This window comes from Apteryx mantelli, chromosome Z, assembly GCF_036417845.1.
Source record: "Apteryx mantelli isolate bAptMan1 chromosome Z, bAptMan1.hap1, whole genome shotgun sequence".
Classification (NCBI taxonomy): domain Eukaryota; kingdom Metazoa; phylum Chordata; class Aves; order Apterygiformes; family Apterygidae; genus Apteryx; species Apteryx mantelli.
This window is the reverse complement of record NC_090020.1, coordinates 76470126-76493783: the sequence shown is the minus strand read 5'-3', so window position 1 is coordinate 76493783 and position 23658 is coordinate 76470126. Positions and strand designations below refer to the sequence as shown.

Below are 23658 nucleotides of genomic sequence, written 5' to 3'. Positions count from 1 at the left end.
GGCCAATGAGAACACGAGTGGGGGCGGCGCCGGCTTGAACTGCCCAATGAGCCGCCTCGGGAAGGAGGCGGGGCGAGCCCGGCGGGCGGGGGCGAGCCGCCCCGCCTCCCCCGCTCCGTGCGGCCAACGAGGGCAGCGGCGCGGCGCGACGGGCACCCGCTGGGCCCAACGGGGCGCGGCGGGGCGGGGCGCGCGGCGGGAGGGGCGCGCGGGCGGGACTCCCCTGACGTCACGGCCGGGGGCGGGGCCGCGCGGCGGGTGGCGGGGGGGGCGGGCCCGGGAGCGGGCGGGGGGCGGCTCGGCGAGTGCGCGGCGCCCCGGGACAGCGCGAGCGGTGAGTGCCGGGGGCGGCGGGCGGCACTGGGACCCCGCGGCGGGGGGGCTGCGGCGCTGCCCCCGCCCCGCAGCCCGCCGGGGCCGCGCAGCCCGGCACCGGCACCGGCACCGGCACCGGCCTGCCGGGCCTGCGTGAATGGCTTAGCCGCTCCGTCCCGGGGGTTGACAAGGTGTCCCGATGGGGCGGGGGGGGGAGGTTAACTCCTCTGCCCCATGGGGTGACAGGGTGTCCCTATAGGGCTGGGGAGGGTTAGCCCCTCTGCCCCATCGGGTGACAGGCTGCCCCTACGGGGCTGGGGAGGGTTAACTCCTCTGCCCCATGGGCTTACAGGCCGCCCCGATGGGGCTGGAGGGGATGGAGGGAAAGGGTTAGCCCCTCTGCCCCTATGTGGGTGACAGTGTATGCAAATGGAGCTGGGGGGAAGGAAGGGGTTAACCCTACCACTCCTGGGGGCTATAGCGTAACGCTATGGGCCTGGGCAGATGGGGACGAAAGGGTTAACCCCTTCTTTTCCCCAGTAGTGGGGCAAAGACATGTCCAAGTGGGGCTGGAGTGGGTGGCAAGGTGAGGGTTAACCATCCTTCTCTCCCCCCCTGCTTTGGAGGGCGATGATGTGTCCTAATGGGGCTGCACAGGGTGCTGAGGAAGGGGTTAACCGTCCCCCTGCTTTGGGGGTAGCAGTGTATCCCAGTGGGGCCGGATGGCTGAGGAGGAAAGGGTTAACCCTCCTTCTCCCCCCCACCACCATGGGGGTAACAGTGTGTCCCAGTGGGGCTAGAGGGGGTGGCAAGAAAGAGGATAACTGCTGTCCCCATTTGAGTCCTCCCGTGGGGCTGGTGGCAGGGAGGGCAGTAAGGAGGGAGGGTTAACCCTTCTCCCCCATGGGGCTAGCAGTGCATCCCAGTGGGGCTGGGCGGGGGGGCAGGCTGTCACCTCACCCCACACAGGTGCCAGCACCCCAGTGGGGCTGGCAATGGGGCCTGTGCGTGGGGAGACAGCAAGGGGAAGGTTAACCCCATCCCCACACGGATGCCAGCACCCCTATAGGTCTGGAAATGGGGGACACCGTGCATGGGGAAGCAGTGCGGGGGGTTAACCCCATCCCCACACGGATGCCAGCACCCCTATAAGTCTGGAAATGGGGGGCACCGTGCATAGGAAAGCAGTGCGGGGGGTTAACCCCATCCCCACACGGATGCCAGCACCCCTATAGGTCTGGAAATGGGGGGCACTGTGCATGGGGAAGCAGTGCGGGGGGTTAACCCCATCCCCACACAGGTGCCAGCACCCCTATAGGTCTGGAAATGGGGGGCACCATGCATAGGAAAGCAGTGTGGGGGGTTAACCCCATCCCCACACGGATGCCAGCACCCCTATAGGTCTGGAAATGGGGGACACCGTGCATGGGGAAGCAGTGCGGGGGGTTAACCCCATCCCCACACGGATGCCAGCACCCCTATAGGTCTGGAAATGGGGGACACCGTGCATGGGGAAGCAGTGCGGGGGGTTAACCCCATCCCCACACTGATGCTAACACCCCTATAGGTCTGTAAATGGGGGGCACTGTGCATGGGGAAGCAGTGCGGGTGGTTAACCCCATCCCCACACTGATGCCAGCACCCCTATAGGTCTGTAAATGGGGGGCACCGTGCATGGGGAAGCAGTGCGGGGGGTTAACCCCATCCCCACACTGATGCTAACACCCCTATAGGTCTGTAAATGGGGGGCACTGTGCATGGGGAAGCAGTGCGGGGGGTTAACCCCATCCCCACACTGATGCCAGCACCCCTATAGGTCTGTAAATGGGGGGCACTGTGCATGGGGAAGCAGTGCGGGGGGTTAACCCCATCCCCACACTGATGCCAGCACCCCTATAGGTCTGTAAATGGGGGGCACTGTGCATGGGGAAGCAGTGCGGGGGGTTAACCCCATCCCCACACGGATGCCAGCACGCCAGCGGGACTTGCAGTGGGGGCCGTGCAGGGAGAGGCAGCGAGGGGAGGGTTAACCCCGTCCCCACGCAGGTGCCAGCACCCCAGTGGGGCTGGCGGTGGGGAGGGGGAGGCGGTGCGTGTGGGGGCCCGGGGAAGGGATGATTCATTGCGTGTAGTCATGACATTGCTGGCTGGTTCCCTGCGGCTGGCAGCCAGCACGGGCACGGGTGGCTCTGCCTGCCCTGGCGCACGGAGCCTGCCTTGCTGTGCCTGACCAAACTTGGGCTTGCCTGCCCCAGCGCTGCTATGCCGGCCATCCTGCTTTTCTGGAGCCGCGCGGAGAGGTACGCACCGAGCACCGGCATTTTCCCGGCACCGGCCCCCGGGCTTCCCTGGGCGGCCGCTGCCCGGCAGCACCGCTCGGCACCACCTGCACTCAGGCAAGGTGCTTGGAGTGCGACCGGAGCCCCATCTCTGGGGATGCGGTGGCTTTGGAGTGGGGACTGTCACCTCTCCGGGTGCTGGCTCCCCGAGGGTTGTTTCTCAGGTGGGAAACCTGAGGCGATGTCTGGGTCGACGTCTGGGGGAGCCTGGTGCTCCCTGTTTCGGGGACGGGCAGCATGGGTTACAGGAAGCCTGTGTGCGCGGAGAGGATGCTCTGAAGTTACTGTGTGACGGGGGGACGCAGTGGCATTGAATTTCCTTGGCGCGCTTCGGGTGCCCTGCTGCGAGAGGCATAGATGCGTGCGTGAAGGTGACTTCTCAGAAGTAGGTTTTGTGCCGTTCAGCGTGGAGGAGGCACCGTCCCGGTGCCCAGCTCCAACGAGGGAAGAATTAGGAGCATGTGGGGGGTAGTTAGAGTCGCTTGATGGGATCGTGGCTTTCAGACCCCCTTCTGCTCAAGTGCGGGGCATCAGGGCTGGCGCCTGGGGGAAACGGAGACTCCTGTGAGTCTGAAGGAGAAAGATGGGAAGGTGCAAAACAGTTAACGTTACTTTTTCCGACTCGTGCATCATTGCCGTCCTACTTTTCTCCCTCTCTGATTCGCCTTGTGGGTGCAGCAACCCTGACACAATTGAGGCAGCGAGCAATTAATTTCTGGTGAAACCCAGGGACACTGGGGTCCTTGTTCTCACTGCTTTACCTGCTTTACTGCAGGAGGTGACTGCATTGGGGACATTAAGGTAACGGGTTGCTGAGGGTTGGGCGTCTCGCGGCGGCTCCAGGTTGGGAAGCGGGAAGGATGCCTGAGCTGGCTGCGGAAATGTCTTAATCTGGGAGTCGTGAATGGCAACTCGCAGCCTGAGTTAGAGAGCCCGGTGCTCCTCTGTGTGTCTCAGTCCAAGAAAGCACCAAGAAACCAATTAGAGGAAAATTACTGCTTGTCAAGTGACTTCATTGAACGGTTTCTTCCCCGCTCGGTGGCGGGGAGGGGATGGCTGAGCGCTGCTAGGAAGCGCACAAAGGAAGGCTTGCTCGCCAGGCACGGAGGCTGCTCGGTGAACCGCTTTGACGCCTGCTTCCCTGCAGCCAAACCCACCCACCCCTGGCGTTTCGGAGCTGCGTCGGCTGTCCTCAGAGCAGAGTTCAGAGCCACCCGCAGCTGCTCCGCTGGCGAGGACCTCCCTTTTCTGTGCTGAAGGAGCCGGGGAGAGGCTGCCACAATAGCAACTGCAGAGCATCGCTTCGCTGCGGTCGCGTATACGCTGCGTGCCCGGTGGCTTCCTCCTCTCCGTCCCGTGCCACCTCCGGCGCCTGCCAGAAGGGCACGCGCTAGCTGTCGGCGCTGTAGGGGTGAAGAGCCTGTGGCCAGTGTGATGTTTAAAATAAAATTAGAGCCTTTAAAAATGTCAGCTTGGAATCTGAATGTGTTTGTAAAGTTTCGGTAAGTGGGTTTCTGTGTCTTGTGCTTGTGTTCTCATTACTGAAGAATAACGCGCTATGACCCGAAGTGCCTGTCAGTGCCCGTCTTTGTCTGATGCGTGATCCTCTGGCATCACTTGTCATCCTGCGGTGACCTTACAGTCCGAGATGGAAAATCTTACTGAAGGCACTATCTGTGTGGGTTTGTTCCCTTACATGACTATAAAGTAGCAGGATTATGTCAAATGATTGCTATTCAGCTGGCTCGCTGATCCAGGGGTTGCATGGTCTGATGTCATGTGAAGGGCTGGAACAAAGAATTTCTTTTTTAAGAGGCGAATAGATGCTGGGTTATCTCAGCAGTGTGGTCACCAGCTGAGAGATGCCTGTGGTTTTCTCCACAGCTGGACTTCTGGGGCTTTTCTGAACATGGCACGTTTTTATAAGGTGTCGCAGCTTGGAAGGTGAATGCAGGTGCTGAAATCACTTGCCTGTCTGAAACCCCTTGCTCTGCAGCATCTTCACCCTGCTCCCTAGAGGGTTAAATGGGAAGGCAGGAAAGGATGATTGAGCAGAATGGGAGAGAGGAGTTGTGGAGAGGCACAGCTGATCCTGGGGAGGTGGGAGGAAAGCTCTGCAGGGACAGAGTCGTGTTTTACCACCGCGCATGTGAGTGTCGCCTCCAAAGCGTGGCTTAACCCACCAGGTCACCTGCAGGAGTCTAATTGTCTTTGGGACTCGTCATAGTAAATTGCTGCGCGAGGCTGCTTCTCAGCTGCTTTATCGTAGCCAGCGGGCCTGAGAAAGCCTCCCCGAGCCCAGCTGGGAGCCAGACGAAAGACTTCACAGCTTCCAAAGCTCCTGCCTGCTCTCTCCTTCCCTTTTCGACCCTCCAGCCTGACGCGGGCTGCTGGGGAAGACAGCACCAGGTGACTAGACTGGGAAATGAGGTACTGTGTGATTTAGGACCTCGGCAGCGCTGGGGCATGGGACAGATATCGGCTTTGCATAGATGTGTCTGGTTCTGCTCACACCGTGACACCAAGAGCATCCCCCCGCAGGCATCCCCCCGTGCCAAGGACCTCTCAACGGTGAAGACCAGAGGTCTTGAGGGAGAAAATACTGGTTTGTCTGGGCTGGGCCATCCTTTTGTAAGAGTTGCTGTGGGGTGTCAGGCGGGTAGGAAAGACCGGTAATGCTGTCAGATACGGCTGTGCTGGGTCGGAGCCAGGCACCGTGCCCCGTGCGTTTCGCTAGCTCACAGGTGTAGGTCCTGCTAGCAGCAACTGGCCTCTGTTGTAACAGCAACCCAGATAAAATCTAATGTTTCTGATCTCCACGCCTCAGGCCATGATCTGATCAGGGTGCAAAAGGAGGTTGCCTTCAGCGCTGCCTCATTTGACCTTGCTCGGGAGGGTTTTTTTCCCCAGGTTATCCAGAAAGGGGCTGTTGTCAGGCCAGTGGCCAGCTCGGGGGGTGGTCTCCCTTGATTTGCCTGAGTGCCGAGGAGCTCAGTCAAGGTCTGAGTCCTGTCTGGCACTGTACAAGGATGGCATCCCAGGGAACAAGGCTGCTCCGGTCTGCAGGACAGGGATCAGACAGCTGGTGTGCCAAGGCCAGGTCTCTTGTATGTACCATGGCAATGAGGACACCAAAGTGGTTTTCTAAGCGTTTATAAGGAGCTTCTACAGACACAAGAGGCTGTTGTGGGAGAGGGGGGAGCCGGGAGGTGTTAGACTGAGGAATCTGGGGGGGATCAGCAGGTTACTGCACGTCAGCGGACAAGTAGTAGCCAACCTTGACTGCTCAGCTCAAAGTGAAGCTGGGTTTACTCACATCACCTTTTATAACAGTTATGGTAATGACTTATTTTTATGATTTAGTGCAAAAGTGGAGCTGGGCAGAGAGATGGGCAGAGGCATGTGACCGAAGCGAGACGATGATCTGTGTAGCAGCGCTCTGAACGCATGCAGCTGTGCCAGGGGCTGAGGGTGTCTGTGGTCTTGCCCAGTCACGCAGCTGGAAGTTGGAGAAGAAAATCTGTAACACCAAGTTGTCTGGGTAGTGTTGGTTGCTTGCCCTTAAGAAAACGACCCTTGAGGCTGACATTCAGGGCTTCTTGCAGTCCTCTTGTCACGTGGAAAGGGCAGAACCCTAGGAGTCATCAGAACAGATGCAGAGACGGTGGTGGGTACAGGGTATAGCATCTCGTAATGTCTGTGTGGGCTTGTTAAATACGGCTGCTCTTTGCACAGAAGCTGGAGGGCTCCTGCTGGAGGCTGTGTTGGTACAGAAACGTGCTGGCATTTAGAAGCTTGGATATGGAGATGCTGTAGGATGCTCTTTACGCCTCCAGAGGCCTTCTTGTGTCTCTAACAATAGCGCGGCACAGCGTTGGTGCTGGTGTGCTAGGCTTCAGTGTTGCCTCTGATTTCTGCGATTGCCCCTGAGGCTGGTGGGGCAAGCAGTTCCAGCAAGTGCCTGACGTCCTGCTGGTATAAACCACCCTCCTGCCCTCGTCCGTGTGAAGGTCCCAGTGGGCCTGACCCTAGACTGAGCTCTTTGTCCATTGCTGTTTCCTCCAGATCTAATGGAAAGTGCCTGCACTGTGGCTAGCACAGAGGGAGCACAAGTTGGTGATTCAGATCATCATAATCAATGGGACCATTGAGATAGCTGGGTAAACGGCGCATTTCCAAGCCCCCACAGTAGCTCCCCGGCTGTTGTTGCCCAGCACAGGCTGGCTTGCCCGTCCCTGCCAGGGGCTTGGTAGAGCACTTCCAAGGGGTGGGCATGATGCCCAGTGGCACTCATCAGAGCTGGTGGCCACCAGGAGCTTATGGACAGAGTCAGAACAGGAGGGAGCATTTGGTAACCTGCATGACCTCACTGAAAGGCAAAGGCTCAAAAGCAATGTAGAAATCAGTCTACTGGAGAGGCTCAAAGGGCTGGAACTGCTTAGTACAGCAGCTGGGGACAGGGTTGGTCTGTCCAGGGCATGACAGGGCAGTTTGGAGTGAGGATGGGTTGGGAGCCCAGAGAGCACAAAACCTGCACTAGAGAAGGGAGTGGGATGTGAGCATGACGGCTTAGCGGAAAGCATTCAAGAGCAGAGGACAAGCTGGAGGCAACATCTGGAGAACAGCATGGCATGGAGGAAGCACTGAGCTATGTGTTGTGCAAGGCAGGGCAAAGCAGCTCGTGTCCGGGAGGGACAGGAGTTCACAGGGCTGGAAAACTGAAGGGTAAGGAGCAAGTCAGAGTTGTTGGCAGAGTGTGGGTCTTGCTCACTTTTGCCGTTGTTTCTGCTTTGAGTAGCTGGTCTCGTGTCTCTCTAGGAGCTCTCCTGGCTTTCCATGACTCTGCTGGTTTTTGCTGCTCCAGCAGCATGCCTGTGGAATGAATTAATTGCCCATCCATTTCCTTCCTTGGGTTATGGCCATTGAGTTTCCAATGCCTTAGTATAGGCATGGCTCTGTCCTAAGCCACCCACATGATGGAGAAAGTGAATCCAGGGAGCTGCTTCTCTATTCTGACCTCACTGCGTTGTGTCAGGCTATGACACTTAACCACCTCTTATGCCACTTAATATTTCTGGCTGATTGCAGCATTTAGTTGAAGACTCAAAGGGAGTGCAAATCAGGCTAGAAAGTGTTTTTTAGAAAAAAACCTCCCACCATCACAAGATGTTTCTGTCTAACGGCTTCGTTCTCTCTCTGCTAAATACAAATTACCGCTCTGACATGCTGGAAGCACTTATCTCCAGTTGAATGCCAATTGCTTTGAGAAACAAAATGTTTGAAGTTCCTTTAAGGTGAATGTGACAGCACAGTCTCTGTTGGTTTTCAGTCTGTGTTGCCACCCGCCTCGACCACTTAAAAAGTTGCAGTCATTACCCTGAGTTGCGTTAGGTATGCACAGATCCCTCTCCTCGCTGAATCCCCATGAGACGGCGAGCCAAGCTCTGCCCTTCGTCTGCCTGGCTGAGGGGGGAGACAGCTACATTTAAACTCCGCACAGCCCTCCTTGCTCCTTGCGGGGGGAAATGGTCACGCCTACGAGCGGCCTCGCATGACGTTAGCGTTGTCGTTGTCCATATAATCGTTCTGCGTGCTGGCTTAGTGCTTCCTGTCCATAAGGCTGAAAGCTTTGCGCAGAAGATGAGCGCCTCTGTCCCTGCTTCGCAGGTTGGGCAGGCAAACCCAGAGCCAAGGGGTGTCTTAGCCCTGCAGCGCTAGCATGTTGCCTGCGGCTGCTCTGCACCCTTACGCTTAGCTTTGCCACTTGCAAGGAAAACGTGGACTTGAACTGGCTCTGGTGTTGTTGGCCGGTGCAATGGGGGGAGAGACAGCTCCATGATAAGTGTGTGCTAGTCCAATTTCTGGCTCCTGGAGTGCAATACTTACATTACAGAGAGCTATCTTTCTGCTTTCAGGAATAAATACTCAGCTCCAGGCAGTGTCGCGGTCATGGGGAAGGACTATTACAAGATTTTGGGCATCCAGTCTGGAGCCAACGAGGATGAAATCAAGAAAGCATATCGGAAAATGGCCCTAAAGTATCACCCCGATAAGAATAAAGACCCCAACGCCGAGGAGAAGTTCAAGGAGATTGCAGAGGCCTACGATGTCCTGAGTGACCCCAAGAAACGAGCCGTTTATGACCAATATGGGGAAGAAGGTAAGGTGCCCAATGCTCCTGCTCAGAGGCAGGGGTGACCTGGGTGCAGAGGCATCCCAAATTGTTCTCTGTTTGGATCTAAGTAGGTTTTTATAGGCAAGGGAGCATTTTTATATGCTACCATGTAGCAGGCGCGCAGCGGCGTAGGCGGCGTGGCCGGAATTCTCCCCGTGATTCATTCCTGCCTCCAAAACAAGGTTACTAGTAGCAGAACTGGGGAGAACAAACGCTCCGCTGATGCCGCTTCGCCTCGCTGCCAGAAATAATCCCTCGACCCAGTTCTCCACTGACTGCTCCGCAGCAGGTCAGAGCCACTTTTGCAACGCGCGGCCCCGCTCCCTGGGCCAGGCCAGGCTCTCCTTGCCCTCAACCTGCAGGACAGGCAAGGAATCGCCCTGCAATGACTAGCAGCCCCAGGTAGTTCGCTCAGACTGTCAGGAAGCCAGCTGGCACTTCTTAGCTCTGTAGTGCTGCCTCCAAAGGCTGAATCACTTACTGAGAAAACAGAAGTGAAAGAAGTTTGACTCCTGGGTCACACACAGCTCTTTAGTTTACCTAAATTTTCTAGCAGATAACCTTTCCTTTTGCCTTGATTTCCCCTCTGTGAGGTCCCTGTTAGCATGCTCTGAGGTGCCATTGGTGAGCTGTTCCCACTTTTCTCTCTGGTACAGGCTGACCTACATGATTCAAAGCCTTTCCCAATTTAAGTAATAGGTTCTTGTTTTGAAACTAAGTGGCTGCTGTTGTCTCCCGGTTGGCATGGAGGAGGAGAGCCGCTCCACCACACACAGCCTTATTAGTCGAATATGGAAGTCTGCAACCCCATTTGCTGAGGGTGAGGAGAGCAGTGAATAGCATCTGCATTAATCAGCCAAGGACTTGGGTGCTTAAAAGATCAGAAGGTCTGGTATAAACAGGCTGCTCAGTGGAAGATGCAGCCCCTCCTGCAGGCCCAGCAAGCAGGTGCATCCCCTTATGAGACACCAGCAGAAATATGCTGTGGCCAGAGATACCTTTATCAGTCCGGTCCTGCTCCTGGCAGGCACAGAGAAGGCTCTCTCAGCCGTTCGTAAGCAAACAAGTCTTAGGAGGATACAGACACTGTTGCCCCTGACTGATGTAATTATATCCACTGCTCGAAAGTTGCTGGGGAACTAGAAACATCAGAAACTTAAGGGAAGAACTGAGGAGCTCCATGGAGAAGTTGCCAGAGGCTCCTCGTGCTGTTAGAAATCAGGCTCCTGGGTGTGAAAGCATAGACAGACCTGGCGAAACTCCCTGCTGGTTTATCTAAGCAAAAATAGAGAGCTGTGTAAAGCTTTAGAAAATCTTTGCCTGGCAATCCACACTCTCACTGTTGCCTTATACCAGTTGCTTAACTAGTTAATTATGTCACTGCTATAAGGGACTCACTGAACCACAGTGATTTGCTGCTGTCTAAAATTAGATGCAGCTATCTCAAGTGAGAAATTAGCTTTTCCTTGGAGGCACTGTCGAAATTGGACCCTGCTTTCCTATTGGTCTGACTAGTGTCTTGGGATTAAAGTGAAGGTAAACAGCAGTTGCTTAAAGGTGAAACCTCCTGGCTGTACAATCTGTTATGGACAGTGGCTCTCTGAGGAAGAGGTGGAAACTCCATTGCCGAAGACAGTTAAAATAAGTGAATGGAGTAGTGGGAAAAAAATACAGCAGAAAAGCCACCCCCCTAGTGTCAGGAGGATGGAGAGGCTGGGGTTGAAATCGGTCTTGCCTCTCTGTCACTGGCCCCACTGTGTGAATAATTTTCTTTCCTTCCCCTAATATAAGACTCCACGGTGCCTACAGTGACCCCAGCGCCAACACCACACAGCCTGGCCAGACCCACGAGCGTAATCGCCCAAGCACATTTCCAGCACTGCTGTGGTCATCTCCCCTTCAGGGCTCCCCTGGGTGACGAACGGCCCCATGCTGCCGGGGTTTCTCCAGTGCTGGTGGATCCCAAAGCTGCCAGAGCCTGTACTGGCCTCGGCCTGAGCCTGCTCCACTCATGGCCTGGAGAAATGCCCTTGCTACAGGAGCCCATCCCACCTGCTTTGGCCACCCTGGCAGAGAAACCACAGGCACAGAGTTTGTGTTGAACTACCCAAAGCTGGAATAGCTAGCAGCAGGTGCAGCCCTTCTTGAGGGGCATGAATTTGCCTGAAAAGATCACAGCACCTGTCCCATGTGACTCAAGTACAAGCAAAACCAAACCCCTTGGGTGTTTTTGGTGACTGGTGGTGGTTACCTCAGACTCTCTCTGCAGTGCCCTGGGCAGAATTAGTGCTGTGTCTCTTTCCCATTGCACTTGTGGTCAGGGTCATTGTTTTGTCCATTTTTCTTCCGTTCACATGCTGTCGGGCACCTCTAAGCTTTTCATGTTAGTGAGCAAGAACAAGACACAGATTTCCTTGTGACTTGTAGCCACTCTCTAGTTATTCCTGAAACAAGTGGTTATGCTGTTGGCATTGCCACTCTTTCCTTGCTCAGTGGCCTTTCCATGTTGGCCCATAATCAGCTGCCTTGCCTCTTCCTTTCATGATTCCTCTTCCAATGCAAAATGTGCTCCATCACCTGGGCTGGGAGAGGCCAGCTTCCCCTTCAAGGGTTTCTCCATAATTACAGCCACATGAGCAGGCAGACACTGTGTCTGAGCTGGCTATACTCAGAGAGCCCATGCAGAAGCTCAAAGTGTGGAGTCTGGGCAAAAAGGAGATGAAAGACCTGGAAGGCTTTGTGGCTGGAGGGAGGGCCCAGGAGATGCTGGTGAGCTGGTCCCAGACCCCTCGTGAGACAGGGCACACACTGTCATCAGTCCCAGAGGTTTGGGTCCTGGATGGTGACTTCTAGACCAGTCACTTGCTCCTGCAACAGGCCAACATGCACTTTTGTTTTCCAACCAACTCCTTTTTTTCGAGTGATGTGGCCTGGTGGTTAGCGTTTCAAGGGGCCTTTGGGCCCCACATACTGACCGGAGTCAGCTGGGTCCCATGGACTTTGCTCCTCCTGCCCTGTGGCCCAGGTCCAACCAGGGAACCGGGCTGGAGAGGGTGAAGCTCCCAAAACTGGACCTGTGCAGCCAGGGTGCTGAGCTGAGAGGCATGACAGAGGTGTTGTCACTCTCCCCATCTCTCGTGCCTTGGGGCACCAGCCAGCCTCCAACGTCCCCTTCGCTGTCAGCCCTTTCCTAAGGCCAAACTGCCTGGCCAGACTGCCTCCTTGGCAGGGCTGCTATGGAGTCTGAATGGCACAGGCCTTTTCCTGGCCCCGAGAGGCCAACTGTCCCAGGAGCCCTGTGCAGCACACGACACAGGCTCTACAAGAGCACAGACGTTTGCCCAGCAGGGCAGGGGCAGAAGGAAGAGGTGCTGCAAACCACCTGAGAGCTTGTCCAAGTGCTGCCACCTTTCAAGGAGGCTGAGAGCCCGGCTGGGCCAGGAGACTCCCTGCTCAAGTGAGTGCAAAGTGAAGCAGAAGCCCTCCTCCTCACAAGATAAATTCATCAATCAAGGCGAGCAGAAAAGAGCAGCAAATTTGTCTGCTCTGTGTTGTCCCCCTCATATCTCCTGCTGCTGGCTTGGAGTGTAGGGGGCTGGCACAAGGGACGGCCCTTCAGAAATAGCCCTTTACAGTCACTGGCGTGCCCCCAAAATAGTCCTTGAGCTAGACTTGTTTTAACCCTTCCCTGACCCTCCTAGTGAAAAATAGTGTTGCAGAGTATATGGCCACGGACCGTCTGCCCACCGCTCCTTGTGTTCTGCTGGCCTCCTCTGTGGTCCCTCTTGAAGGGATTTTGCAGGTGTGACTTCTTTTGGGGGCTATTTGTCTTGTGCCTCAGCTGCTTGTGACTTTATGGAGTTTGGAGTGATGTAAGGCTCTGCCGAGGATCTGTCAGGGGAGATTTCCAAGGGAATAGTTGCCATTTGGCATTTTATAAAGTCTCCCTTTCAGCTGGGAAAAATACCACTGTAGGATTTCCACTCCAGTGGCAGCAGCTGACCCCTAAGACCTTGTCTTGCAGAGGGGAAGGTAGCACACGCATGTGTTTAAACTCTGCCCTCAAACCTCCCCAGGCAAAATGATTCTCCTATTAAGTAGATGTAACAGTGCTTTGACAGAGCTATCGTGATGCCAAACCTTCACTCCATTTGCAAATCAGTGCCAGGACCTCAGGTCAGACCCTTTGATCTAATGTGCAGAGAGCTGTTTCCCTCCTACGCACCCCTCTGTGCCGGGAGGGATTAGCTAGGGCAGGTCTGCTGACTTCCATGTGCTTTGCGAACAAAAGTCCTGACTGCACAGTGGTTTACTGAGTTCAAAGCTTTTTCTAACGTGCTAAATATGCTGCTTTTAGCCGTGACTGTCAGTGCAGCTCAGGTATCTTGGGTAACAGGCAAGAGCAGATAGTTCACCCAAAGGTGGGTTTTATGCAGCACTGACTGGATGTCAAAGACCTAATACATTGACTATGGTGGATCAGCTCCAAATGCATCTTGGAGTGGCTGATAAAAGTCTGGTGGGATGTTTCATCCCCTTTAATGTGCAGGATTTCTCTGAACAAGCTTAAATCCTCATTACCAGGAAGCAAAAGCCTGCAAGCAGACCTGTTCCTGAGCCAGCTAGTTCTTGTGCTCACCTTCCAGCCCAGGCCACTGACAGTTTTCTCAGCCATACCCAGTCTCATCTAAGGGGAAGATGTTTGGCTAGAGTTGCTGCTAGTATGTTCAGAGGAAACGAGGCTGTGTTATGAGACTAGAAGAGGTTGGCTTGCTTAGATTAGAAAGACACAGTTAGAGGGGTAGAGCTAGTTGGGCTAAAAGGAAGCTTGCCCATGGGCAAAAATGGAAATGGACTAGTCGGGAGACATTTTAAATGAAAAGGCTGTAACTTAAGCTGAGAGAACCAAAAAGGTCTTTCAGTAGGAATAGCAGAACAAAACCCAGACAGCTTTTAAGATGGAGCTGGCTGGGTGTAGGGGCAGGACTGTGATGTGGGCCAAGGTGGTCCCTCCCTGGTCTACACTCTCCATGGGCAGCTGGGATGAAGGGGGTGACCAGCACCACAATAAGCTGCAGGACGGGCTGTCTGGAGCCAGTGAAGATCATACTCCCAACCCCATTCCTGCCTGGAAAATACAGGTGCCATGGGTCCCCAGCACAGCCTTGCATCTGCCATGCAGAGCCAGCAGCTTTTGGCAGGGAGTGTTAATGTCTTGTCTTCCCCATTCTCCTCTAGGTCTCAAAACAGGAGGTGGCTCTTCAGGTGGCTCAGGGAACACTTTCCACTACACCTTCCATGGAGACCCCCACGCCACCTTCGCATCCTTCTTTGGAGGCTCCAACCCTTTCGATATCTTCTTTGCTAGCAGCCGCTCCCGAGTGTTCAACGGCTTTGACCAGGAAGATATGGATATCGATGACGATGATGACCCTTTCGGTGCCTTTGGCCGGTTTGGTTTCAATGGCATTAACGGGGTTCACCGGCGGCACCAGGAGTCCCTGCACACACGGAGGAAGGTCCAAGACCCACCCGTCATCCATGAGCTCAAGGTGTCCCTGGAAGAGATCTACCACGGCTCCACCAAGAGGATGAAGATCACCCGCAGGAGGCTCAATGCTGATGGCCGGACCATGCGGACAGAGGATAAGATCCTAAACATTGTCATCAAACGGGGCTGGAAGGAGGGAACCAAAATCACGTTCCCCAAAGAAGGGGATGCCACCCCAGACAACATCCCTGCTGACATCGTCTTCATCCTCAAGGACAAGCCTCACTCACACTTCAAGAGAGACGGGACGAATGTAGTCTACACTGCAAACATCAGTCTTAAAGAGGTGGGTGTCAGTGGGAAATCCCGTGGGGTGGGAGGTGGGACTGGGTCATTGCACATGGGGCCAAGATGGGAGTCAGTCCTTGTACCATACCAGTAAGGAAAGGCATGACAGACATGAGCAAAGAGCTCTGCAGAAAGGGGCTGTAGAGACCAGCTCATGCTCTGTTTTGGAGAGCTGCTCAACCTTCCTGCTGGGTGTAGGACATGGGATACTGCAGTCCCTACTGAATGTGCCTTGCTTCTTGAGCAAATAAATGTGGTGTTTATCCATTTCCCCCCTTCCCCATATGTTCTGTCCTTCTATTTCAACACTGGGTATTGACATATGTAAGACAGCCCAGATCCTCTGTAGAAGCAAGGGAAAAAACAAGTTTGCTGACTTGTGTCTGGTCCCTAGTTGTTCACGTAGCCAAGTCTGCTGTTGTTATCGTCCTGGATAGTGCCTGGTACCTCCCCTCATGGACAGAAAGCAGGGCCACACAGAGAAAGGCTGTAGCTAGTCTTTGCCAGACACCGCTTTGGCCAAAACCAGCTGTTTTCTTCGGTTCTGGCTTCTCTAGATAAAGGGCAATAAATAAAATATTCAGGAAAACCTGGCTTTGAGCAAAATCCAACACACTCAGGCTATCAGTCCTGGAGATCACAGTGGGACTTGATGCATCAGAGCTGCAAACTGTATGAAGGTGGGAGAGGAAGGGGAGATTACCCAAGTACAAGATGTGCCGTTCATTGCTGCTGTCTAACTACCTTTTAATAAATGCCAGCTGGCAGCTGCATTTAACATTGACGTTTTTGGCAGCTGCCATTTGCTGTTCCTTTCAGACTGTAGACGCTGTCTGTCTTCTTAATGAGTTGATTTTTTTTCAAAGACAGATTTATGCTCTCAGATGCATTTAATAGAAATCAGCTCAATGGGCCATACCTAGGATAGGGAAATGTGAGCTCTTTAGTGTGCCAGCAAGTCAGAAGAGCTTTGCGATGGCTCTGCACCTTTGCTGGGGCTATGGCCGGATGTCCTGGGGGCAAGGGGGAACCACGTGAGTCAGGAAGAGCTGGATGCAAACCCTAAACTAAAGCAAACTGATCTCAAGTTAACCTGTAGACTTGGGAGTTGAATTTCTTTCACAGTGCAAAGGGATTCAAGTAAAGAGGTTTATTCCTGTGGTGGCTGACTCTGCTGGCCACTCCAGAAATACTTGGGAGAGGCTGCATTATTTATGGAGTCATGCATGCCATATCTCAGATGTTTCCTTCTGTGCATTCCTATATCTGTAAAATTAACCCCAAGCTGGCTGTCCTGATGTCCAGTCCGTGTTAGTCCAGGTTCATTTGCTGCTCAGGTAGTGACCTGGACTAGGAAGGACTCTCAGAGTTGCCCTTTGAGCATTCAGTCCTGAGAAAACTATTCCTGCCCCATGTGCTATTGCAGAGACCTGCCAAAATTGCTGGTGCTGGGGCCAGGGGAAGTACCTGCTCTGCCATACCAAGTAGTTTCCCAGCAGCGTCTTACCCACAGGACACTTGTGATCTCTGTCCAGCTGCCCATAAACAGGGCGTGTGTTGGCATTTGGTTTGCATGATGCAGTCACAAAGAGAGACTAGTGGAAATTGCTGGTCCAGGCAAATTCCTGATCTCTGAGCTGAAGTTCCTGTTCTCCACCCATCCTCACTGCAAACTGAACTCACTGGAGATCCTCAGAAAGCTGCTGGACTGGCTGCCATCCCCATCCTTCTGCTTGCCAGGGCAGGATAATGCTTTGCTGCTTTTATCTTCCTTGAGAAGAAGTAGCTTAAGTGCTCTGAAGCCTGAGCAGATGCCAGGATCTCCCCAACTCCATATGCCACGATCTCAGTATGTGACAGAATAAATCACAGACCTCTTCATCACCTAGCCTACAACTGTAGCCTTGAGTGCTCTCCTTGCACTGTTCTTCCTTGCAAGTCTGTCTTTTTTAGCTTTAGCTTTCATCTTTTCAGCTGCCCCGAGAGAGCAGCACAGTGTGGTGCGAACAGGGAGATCTGGGAGGTGTTCGGTGCTGTGATCTGACTCACAGTTCTGCCAGAGACCCCCTTGCCAGCACCCTGCTGCCAAGGGTAGCAATGATCCCTGCCATGGCCCTGCTCAGGCAGGGAGCAGTCAGTGCCCAGGAGCAGGACAGGGGTGACTGGAGCACTTGGCAGTGCAGCGTCCATTTGGCAATGCTTCCTTACGGGCACCTTCTTGAACCTGAGCAGGAGCAGGCAATGCTGAACCTGGACTCCTGTCCACTCTGTGGTAGGAACTTGCCCAGCTCCAGCACTCCCGCAGGGAACCTGGAGACCATCGTCCTCCTCTTTGAACCCATAGACCCCTCTAGAGCACAGCCCGCGGAGGCAACGGCCTACCAGCAGTCACTTGACCTAGAAAACCCAGCAGCCATAAACTTCTAACCCTAGACTGCCTCAAGCAATGCTTTGGTCAAGCTGGAGATGAAGGCAAGGAGATCCCAAAAGACAAGCTGGGCCAAGGTGCAACTCTTCCAGTCTCTGAGCCCAGGCACTTCCAGAGCTCGCATCCTCGTCCCATTCGGCACCCCATCCCCCTGGCCAGGGCAGTGTGGGGTGGTTGCTGCCCGGTGGGAGCTGCTGACTCACCACTGCAGAAGCATGAGGTGGAAGAGGGCTTCCCCAGAGACTCGTGGGCTGCAGGGAAGTGTCCATTCTTAAAATTACAGGCACGCGTCGCAGTGGGAGCCGAGGGAGGGAGGAGTGACACTGCTATGCCAACAGCTGCAAAAGTCTGTGTCTCCTGGGAGGCAGATCTTCAGGCAGCACTGCCGGAAGGGACCTTTATGGAGATGTTACACCCCCTCGGCTGTGTGCGTAATGCCTGCCCTTGGGAGCTGCCTGTTTTGCATCCTTTACCTGGCGTCACCTTCCTTGAAGCATCCGTGCTCCAGCCTTGCTGAGACGCTCTTGGGTTGCCCTGGTGCCAGTGGCAAAATCCTCCTGTGGCTTCATTGCAAGCAGAGGAGGGCCCGCTGCTGACCTAGATAAATTTCTGCACTCATAGCTCAGCGCAGGTTTCGCTATCAAGCCCACTTTGATTTAATACCTAGGGATAAACGGAGCCTCTTTCTAGGATTCAGAGCAGCTGCCTGCAGTATGGTGGAGTGCTGCGTGCTGGCATATCACAGTGTTCCACGCTCTTGCTTGCGGTCACTGGTATTATTTCAACAACCAGTTTCTTAAATGCCAGTGAAGTTGGGCAGGAAAAATTAAAAACAAGAACATACGGTGGAGGAGAAATCGCCTCTAATTGGTGCGTCTTGGCTCTAGGAAGGAAACATTAAGATCCTGTCTATCATCTTCACTGTTGCTGCCTGTTTCTGCTCACATTCCTCAGCTTTCCAGGGCGAACACGGTGCTGACGTGCAACGCCTGCACCGTGGGCATGCAAAGGGCTCTCTGCTTTGCTGTTTCCAGCACTGTCCCTTGGGACTGGGAGCAAACGTCCCAGTTGCACTTCTGCTGGCCTGTTTTGCTCTCAAAAGCTCATTCTGGAGGCTGAACTAGATGCCCAGCTTCCCGCTGGCCGCGTTGCTGTGAGGCCTGAGCAGAGGAGAGCGGGCAGGCAGGTGCCCACTGCGCTCCCCAAGTCCAATGTGCCATCGCATTGCAGAAGCGTGCTGGATTGCGGAGAAAGGCGGCTGCCCTGAGGATGACCTGTATCCTGCATAGCAAAAGCAGCACCTCAGGTTGCCTGTGGCTTTTCTGCTACAAATAAAAGGACACTGTTACCTTGACCCCCTTGGCTGGAAACCTGAGGTCTAACTGCTATGCCTGCCCCCCACCCCTTGCTTTCCCTTTCTGCTTCCCGTTTTGTAGCCAGAGACACCTTTTCTCCGGCACACCTGGACTTGTGCAGCCCTCCGCGGTACGTGCCGGTGGGCACCTGCGAGCACCCCCAAAACAGCAAATCGCATCCTCCTTCCTTTCCTTGGCAGGGTGTCTCTTGGGGACACGAGGGGCTGCACCCCAGGACCAGCTCGGAGGGGCGAGCGCTTTGTGTGCAGCACATGGGACTAGGCTGCGCCGACCCCTCTCCCGGGAAGCTCAACCGCTAGCGCCCGGAGGCTTTATCCCCAGCAAATCCGCCCCTTCCAGAAGTATCGCTCCGCAGTCCTCTTGTTAGCGGCAGCCTTCTCCCTTGCTGAAAGCCTGGAGACGGTGCTGCCCACGTGTATGGCAGAGCTGTCTGAGTTATTTAAGGACACAAGGATTTTCTTGCTGCATTCCCAGGTCACGTGGCTCCCTAATGCAGGCCGGCTTGCGGCTGCCGGGCAGCACCCACTTCCCGGCTGCTGCCGGCTTCTGCAGGAGGCAGCGCCCGGCCGCGAGGACGGGGCATAGGGCTGGCAGCCCAGGAAATCAGCTCTTGGGTCAGTCCCCCCATCTCCGGGGCAGCCCGCCGCCACGGAGGAGCGTGGGGAGGCAGGGCAGGCGCCTGGGAGCAGGGCACGCTGCGGTTCGGGGGGTGGGGGGGGGGTGTCTCGCTGCAGCTTCCTTCTTGGACACCGGCAGGTAAAAATAGCCGGCGGGCACTGGTATGATGCTGTAACTCGACCCTCCGCCTGCGCAGGGACCTGCGGCAGGGAACAGGCCCTCCGGAGCCCTGGCTTCCAGGAAACCTCGGTGCCGCGCCACGGCCGCACCGCTGTCCCGCGCCGGCGTAGCCTTTTGGAGGCTGTTGGCAGGGGAGCCGTGGCCTGTGCTATAGATAACCCCCAGTGCCAGGCAGAGTTGCCGGGCTGCGAAGGGCGACAGCTGATGAACTGCAGAGGCATCCAATGATCTCAGCTGGATTTTCGGTTACCCCTGCAAGATTGGGTGGTGAGGCCAGGGGGGCTAAATTTAACCTGCCCTGTTGCTGCGAGTCCCGGGTCGCTCGCTGGCAGTGTCTCCTGGGGAGTGCGGTAGATGGGGAGCGGGGATCCTTCCCCCGGCAAGGCCAGGGTTCCCCCTCCTGCACAGCTCCTGGCACCTCGCGGCACCCAGCACAAGGAGGTTAGGACCAGTGGAGACCCAGGCTTGCACCAGCGAGTATGAGCCAGGCTGCTAACCCTGAGCAGAGCTCAGGGCTGCGTCCATCAAGCTGGGAGGGAGATCAGAGCCAGGCAGTATAATCCAGGGAGTGCCCGACGCAGGGAGGCAACACGTTTCCCACTGCTCGGTGGCGTGGGCACCGGGACGTCCCTGTCCTGGAGCTCTGCTCCAGCCCCAAGGGAGCCAGAGGCTCTTCCCGGGCTGTCCCGCTCTGGCAGCGCCGTGCCCAGGCAGGTGACCGCTGCCGTGACGTGCCCCAGGGCGAGCCACAGCGTCTGCCAGGTTCAGGGTGGTGGCTCTGAGCGTCCCAGTTTCTTCCGTGGTTGCGGTTGGTCCTGCGGTGGCTGTGCACCGCCGTGGCCATGGGCAGGCAGGATGCTTTTGGAGGTGACGCCAGACCAGGCTACTCTGGTTTGGGCGTGATTTCTGAGAGGTAAATATGCCTCGTCCCTCATCCTTAGCCTGCTCGGAGAACCCCCGGCTGTTTGGGGTGCTGAGAAGGGAGAAGGGCAAACCCCGTGGGGCTCCCCCCATGCCAGGGTGCTCAGGGCTCCCTTGATAAATCCCTGGGAGCCGTAGCTGGCGATTCCCCACGCAGACAAGGCCAGGGTTTCCACGGGGAGCGGAGGGGCTAAGGGTCTGGGAGGGCAGGCAGCCCGGCTCACGGCGTGTCTCTCTTCTCCCTCGCAGGCCTTGTGTGGCTGCACCGTGAACATTCCCACCATCGACGGGCGGGTGATCCCGCTGCCCTGCAACGACATCATCAAGCCGGGCACAGTGAAGAGACTGCGCGGGGAAGGGCTGCCCTTCCCCAAGGCCCCCACCCAGCGAGGAGACTTGATCGTGGAGTTCAAAATCCGCTTCCCAGACAGAATAGCCCCCCAGACGAGACAGATCCTCAAGCAACACCTCCCATGCTCCTAGAGCCCGGGGACTCTTCTCCAAGCAGCAATACTCCAAACGCACGTGCCACAGCATCCGACCTGCGCGGAGCAGAGGTGCCAGAGCACTTTCAAATGCAAAAAACCCACCTTCCTTCCCAAGGTCCTGTCCAACCCACCCTCCCACCTGCCCCTCTTGACCTGTTTTCTACTCCAGCAGTGGAGGGGTCGTGAGCGCGGGCTCCTGCCCAGCCCTTCGCAGCTCTCTTTTAGCTGCCAGCCTTTTTTTTGTTTTCTAGAGGTCCAGCTTTTCTGCCTTGCACAAGCGAGTGGCGTGGGCTGTTTGCCCAGGGAGGTACATCACTTTGTGGTTTTTATGTCACCTGCTTTTGAAGCCAACTTTCTGACTAGAGGATGGACTTGTAGGGATTTAAACACAGTGTAAATAGGACTTTACACGACCTCACACCCCTGATGTTAGTTTCCTCTTCCCCTCTTCGATACTTGCTGCTGTTCAAGGTCCCGGCTGTACCGAGGTGCCAAGGAAACAGTGCGTATGGCAAAGGGATCGCTTCTGCACACGATGGCCACTGTAGCTGGACTGTTTCTAACCTGGGACCATGGTACTTAGTCCTGCTGTGGTCCACTCTCCTGTGCCAAGACTACAACCGAGCATCATCTGTGCCAAATGAAAATGCTGAGCTCAAAGCACTTGGTGACGGTCCCTCCCGTCCCCCTGCACCCTGCTCAGGCCGTAGGTCTTGGCTGGGTCTGTCCCACGTACCCGCGTGGAGCTGGGCCAGCATCTTCCTGTGCCTGCTGCCAGGCCCAAACCCAAGCAAGCAGGAGGGAAGGGGGAGCCCAGGATGGGAAGCTTTCTTGTTCAGATGTGTCGAATTTGCATTGCTGCTTTTTTTATACGTATATATAGATAGCTAGATCAATTCCATAAGGGTTTTCTCTGCCCATTTTGGATTTCCTGGAGTGGTTCATCCTGCCTTTCAGGGGATCAGTTCAGCCATATGAACATCATGCCTGTGAGAACATAGTATGTGTGTAGCACAAGTTCAGGTGCAAAAGCAGAGCCAAGTGTGAGCAGAGCTGTGGTTTTTCACTAGTGTTTGAGTTCAACCTTAGGGCTTTTCATAGGAAGAGAAATGCACGTGTATATATTTTTCTACAGGGAAGATGATTAATTCAGGAGGTGTTTCTGGGCGTTATGGTGGAGCTGGGAGGAGCATGAGGCAATCTGCTTGGTGGTTTTGTTTTTAAATGCTGTATTTTTTTAAAACTTTGGATTTCCATCAGGAGAATTTTTATATTTCTTACCTTTGTCGGCCTATTCTGCCTCTTGCCAATTTTTCTCGGGAGGGGTCCTACGGAGCGGGAGGCATGTTTGACCTGGCTTTGTACGGCTCAAAAAGCTCATCTTCCACCGCGGCATCGCCTTCCCGGTCCAACCGAGGCCAAGAAAACCCATGCCAAAATAATCCCCTGGCAATCCTTTTTTTAAAGAGCAATCACTGACTTGAAACAGGGGTCCTTTGGGGCGGTCAGTGTGACGCGGAGCCGGGCCACTTCCCAGCACGGGTCACGTCTCGCTGCTGGGAGTTAGAGCAGGGCGTCAGGGCCAGGACGGCGCGTGCAGCGAGGCGGCGCGCGAGGTGTACAGCTGTACAGTGTATCATAGGCGGCGGGGAGGCAGTCCTGTGCAATGGCTTTGTCACGAGGAGGCGAAAACTGTAACGCACTGCTTTTAATTTATCGACCAGTTTGAATGGTTAGGATACGATGCCTTTTCCCTCCGCTGTTCCCTGTTGAGTTCGACACAGAAACCCTGGTGGACACTGATGGAGCGAGAAGACAGGTCAGCACGCAGATGCAAGCTGCTTGGTTTTTCTCAGTTTCAATGAGACCTGAATGTTTTCTAGTGGGTTTTTTTTTTTTTTTGTAATTTTTTTTTGTAATGTCAGTATTGAGAGAAAAATAAAGTATTTTAAAAAATACACCCCGCTGGCATGTGTTATGGTGAGGGACGCTGGCGCAGCTGAGGCCCAGCCTCCATCTCTGCCCCATCGCTTCCCTTCGGGTAGCAATTTGCCGCAGCCCTGCGCTGCCGGCTCATCCCAGCCAGATCTCTGTCCGCACGCAGCACCGGGGCTGTAGCTCCAGGACCAGCCGTTGGGGACGAGGAAGACCCCCCCTCTTCACAGCACCAGGGGGTGTCTAAGGAGAGGGAGCACTGCAGAAAAACACCTGGGGGAGAAGCAAGGGGGGCAGGAGCCAGCAGTGAGGGTGCCCATGGGGTGAGCGAGGCCACCCCACTGCGGGCTGTGCCGGCCGGAGCACTGGCAGCGGGGCCGGGGAAGGGCTCTGCCCCTCCGCATCCACCACATTGGGGCACCTGGTCCCATCGGGGCACCCCGGGGTGCAGGCGACACGGATGGGCAGGAGCGAGGCCAGCTGAGACGCTGAGGGGCTGGGGGTCGGGGTGGCCGAGGGAGGCTGGGAGCAGTGGGGCTGAGCAGCCTGGGGACGGCGAAGGGGGCTCCTTGCTGTTGGCAGGGGCTTGATGGGGTGGGAGAGACGCTGGGGCCAGGTTCATCCTGGATGTGCCAAGTTTCTCACCTCCATCTTAGGCAAGAGCTCAACACTGTGAAATCACCCTGAAGCTAAACCCAAAGCCCACACAGATCTCGTTGCCAGGAGCAGCTGGTGGCTGGGCAGGACATGGCCGGAGCCGACACAGCCCGAGGGTGCAGCCCCACGGGGCTGGCTGTGCTGGTGGGGCTGCCCATGGGGAAGGGCTGCCCATGGAGAAAGGATGCCCATGTTGTGGGAATGGCCCGGTGCAAGGGATGTTCACAGGGTGGGCATGTCCATAGGAAGGGGATGTCCATGGGGCAAGGAGATCCACGGGACAGGGATGTCCACGGGGCAGCTGTGCAAGGCCCAGGCTGGGATTTGGGGACATGGGCTGTGCCGAGCGTGGCCATCGCCTGCCCTCTGCTGGCAGGTGAGCCTGCT

General features: G+C 55.7%; 1 protein-coding gene across 1 annotated transcript; it reads left to right on the top strand.

Annotated features, from left to right (window-relative positions):
• Nucleotides 1-301: 301 nt before the first annotated feature.
• DNAJB5 (DnaJ heat shock protein family (Hsp40) member B5) lies at nucleotides 302-22607 on the top strand. The gene is made up of 4 exons (XM_067315938.1): nucleotides 302-334; nucleotides 8570-8814; nucleotides 14068-14666; nucleotides 20441-22607. Exons 2-4 carry the CDS (start codon nucleotides 8604-8606, stop codon nucleotides 20672-20674), a joined length of 1044 nt encoding a protein of 347 aa, XP_067172039.1. The 5' UTR covers nucleotides 302-334; nucleotides 8570-8603; the 3' UTR covers nucleotides 20675-22607.
• The last annotated feature ends 1051 nt before the right edge of the window (nucleotides 22608-23658 follow it).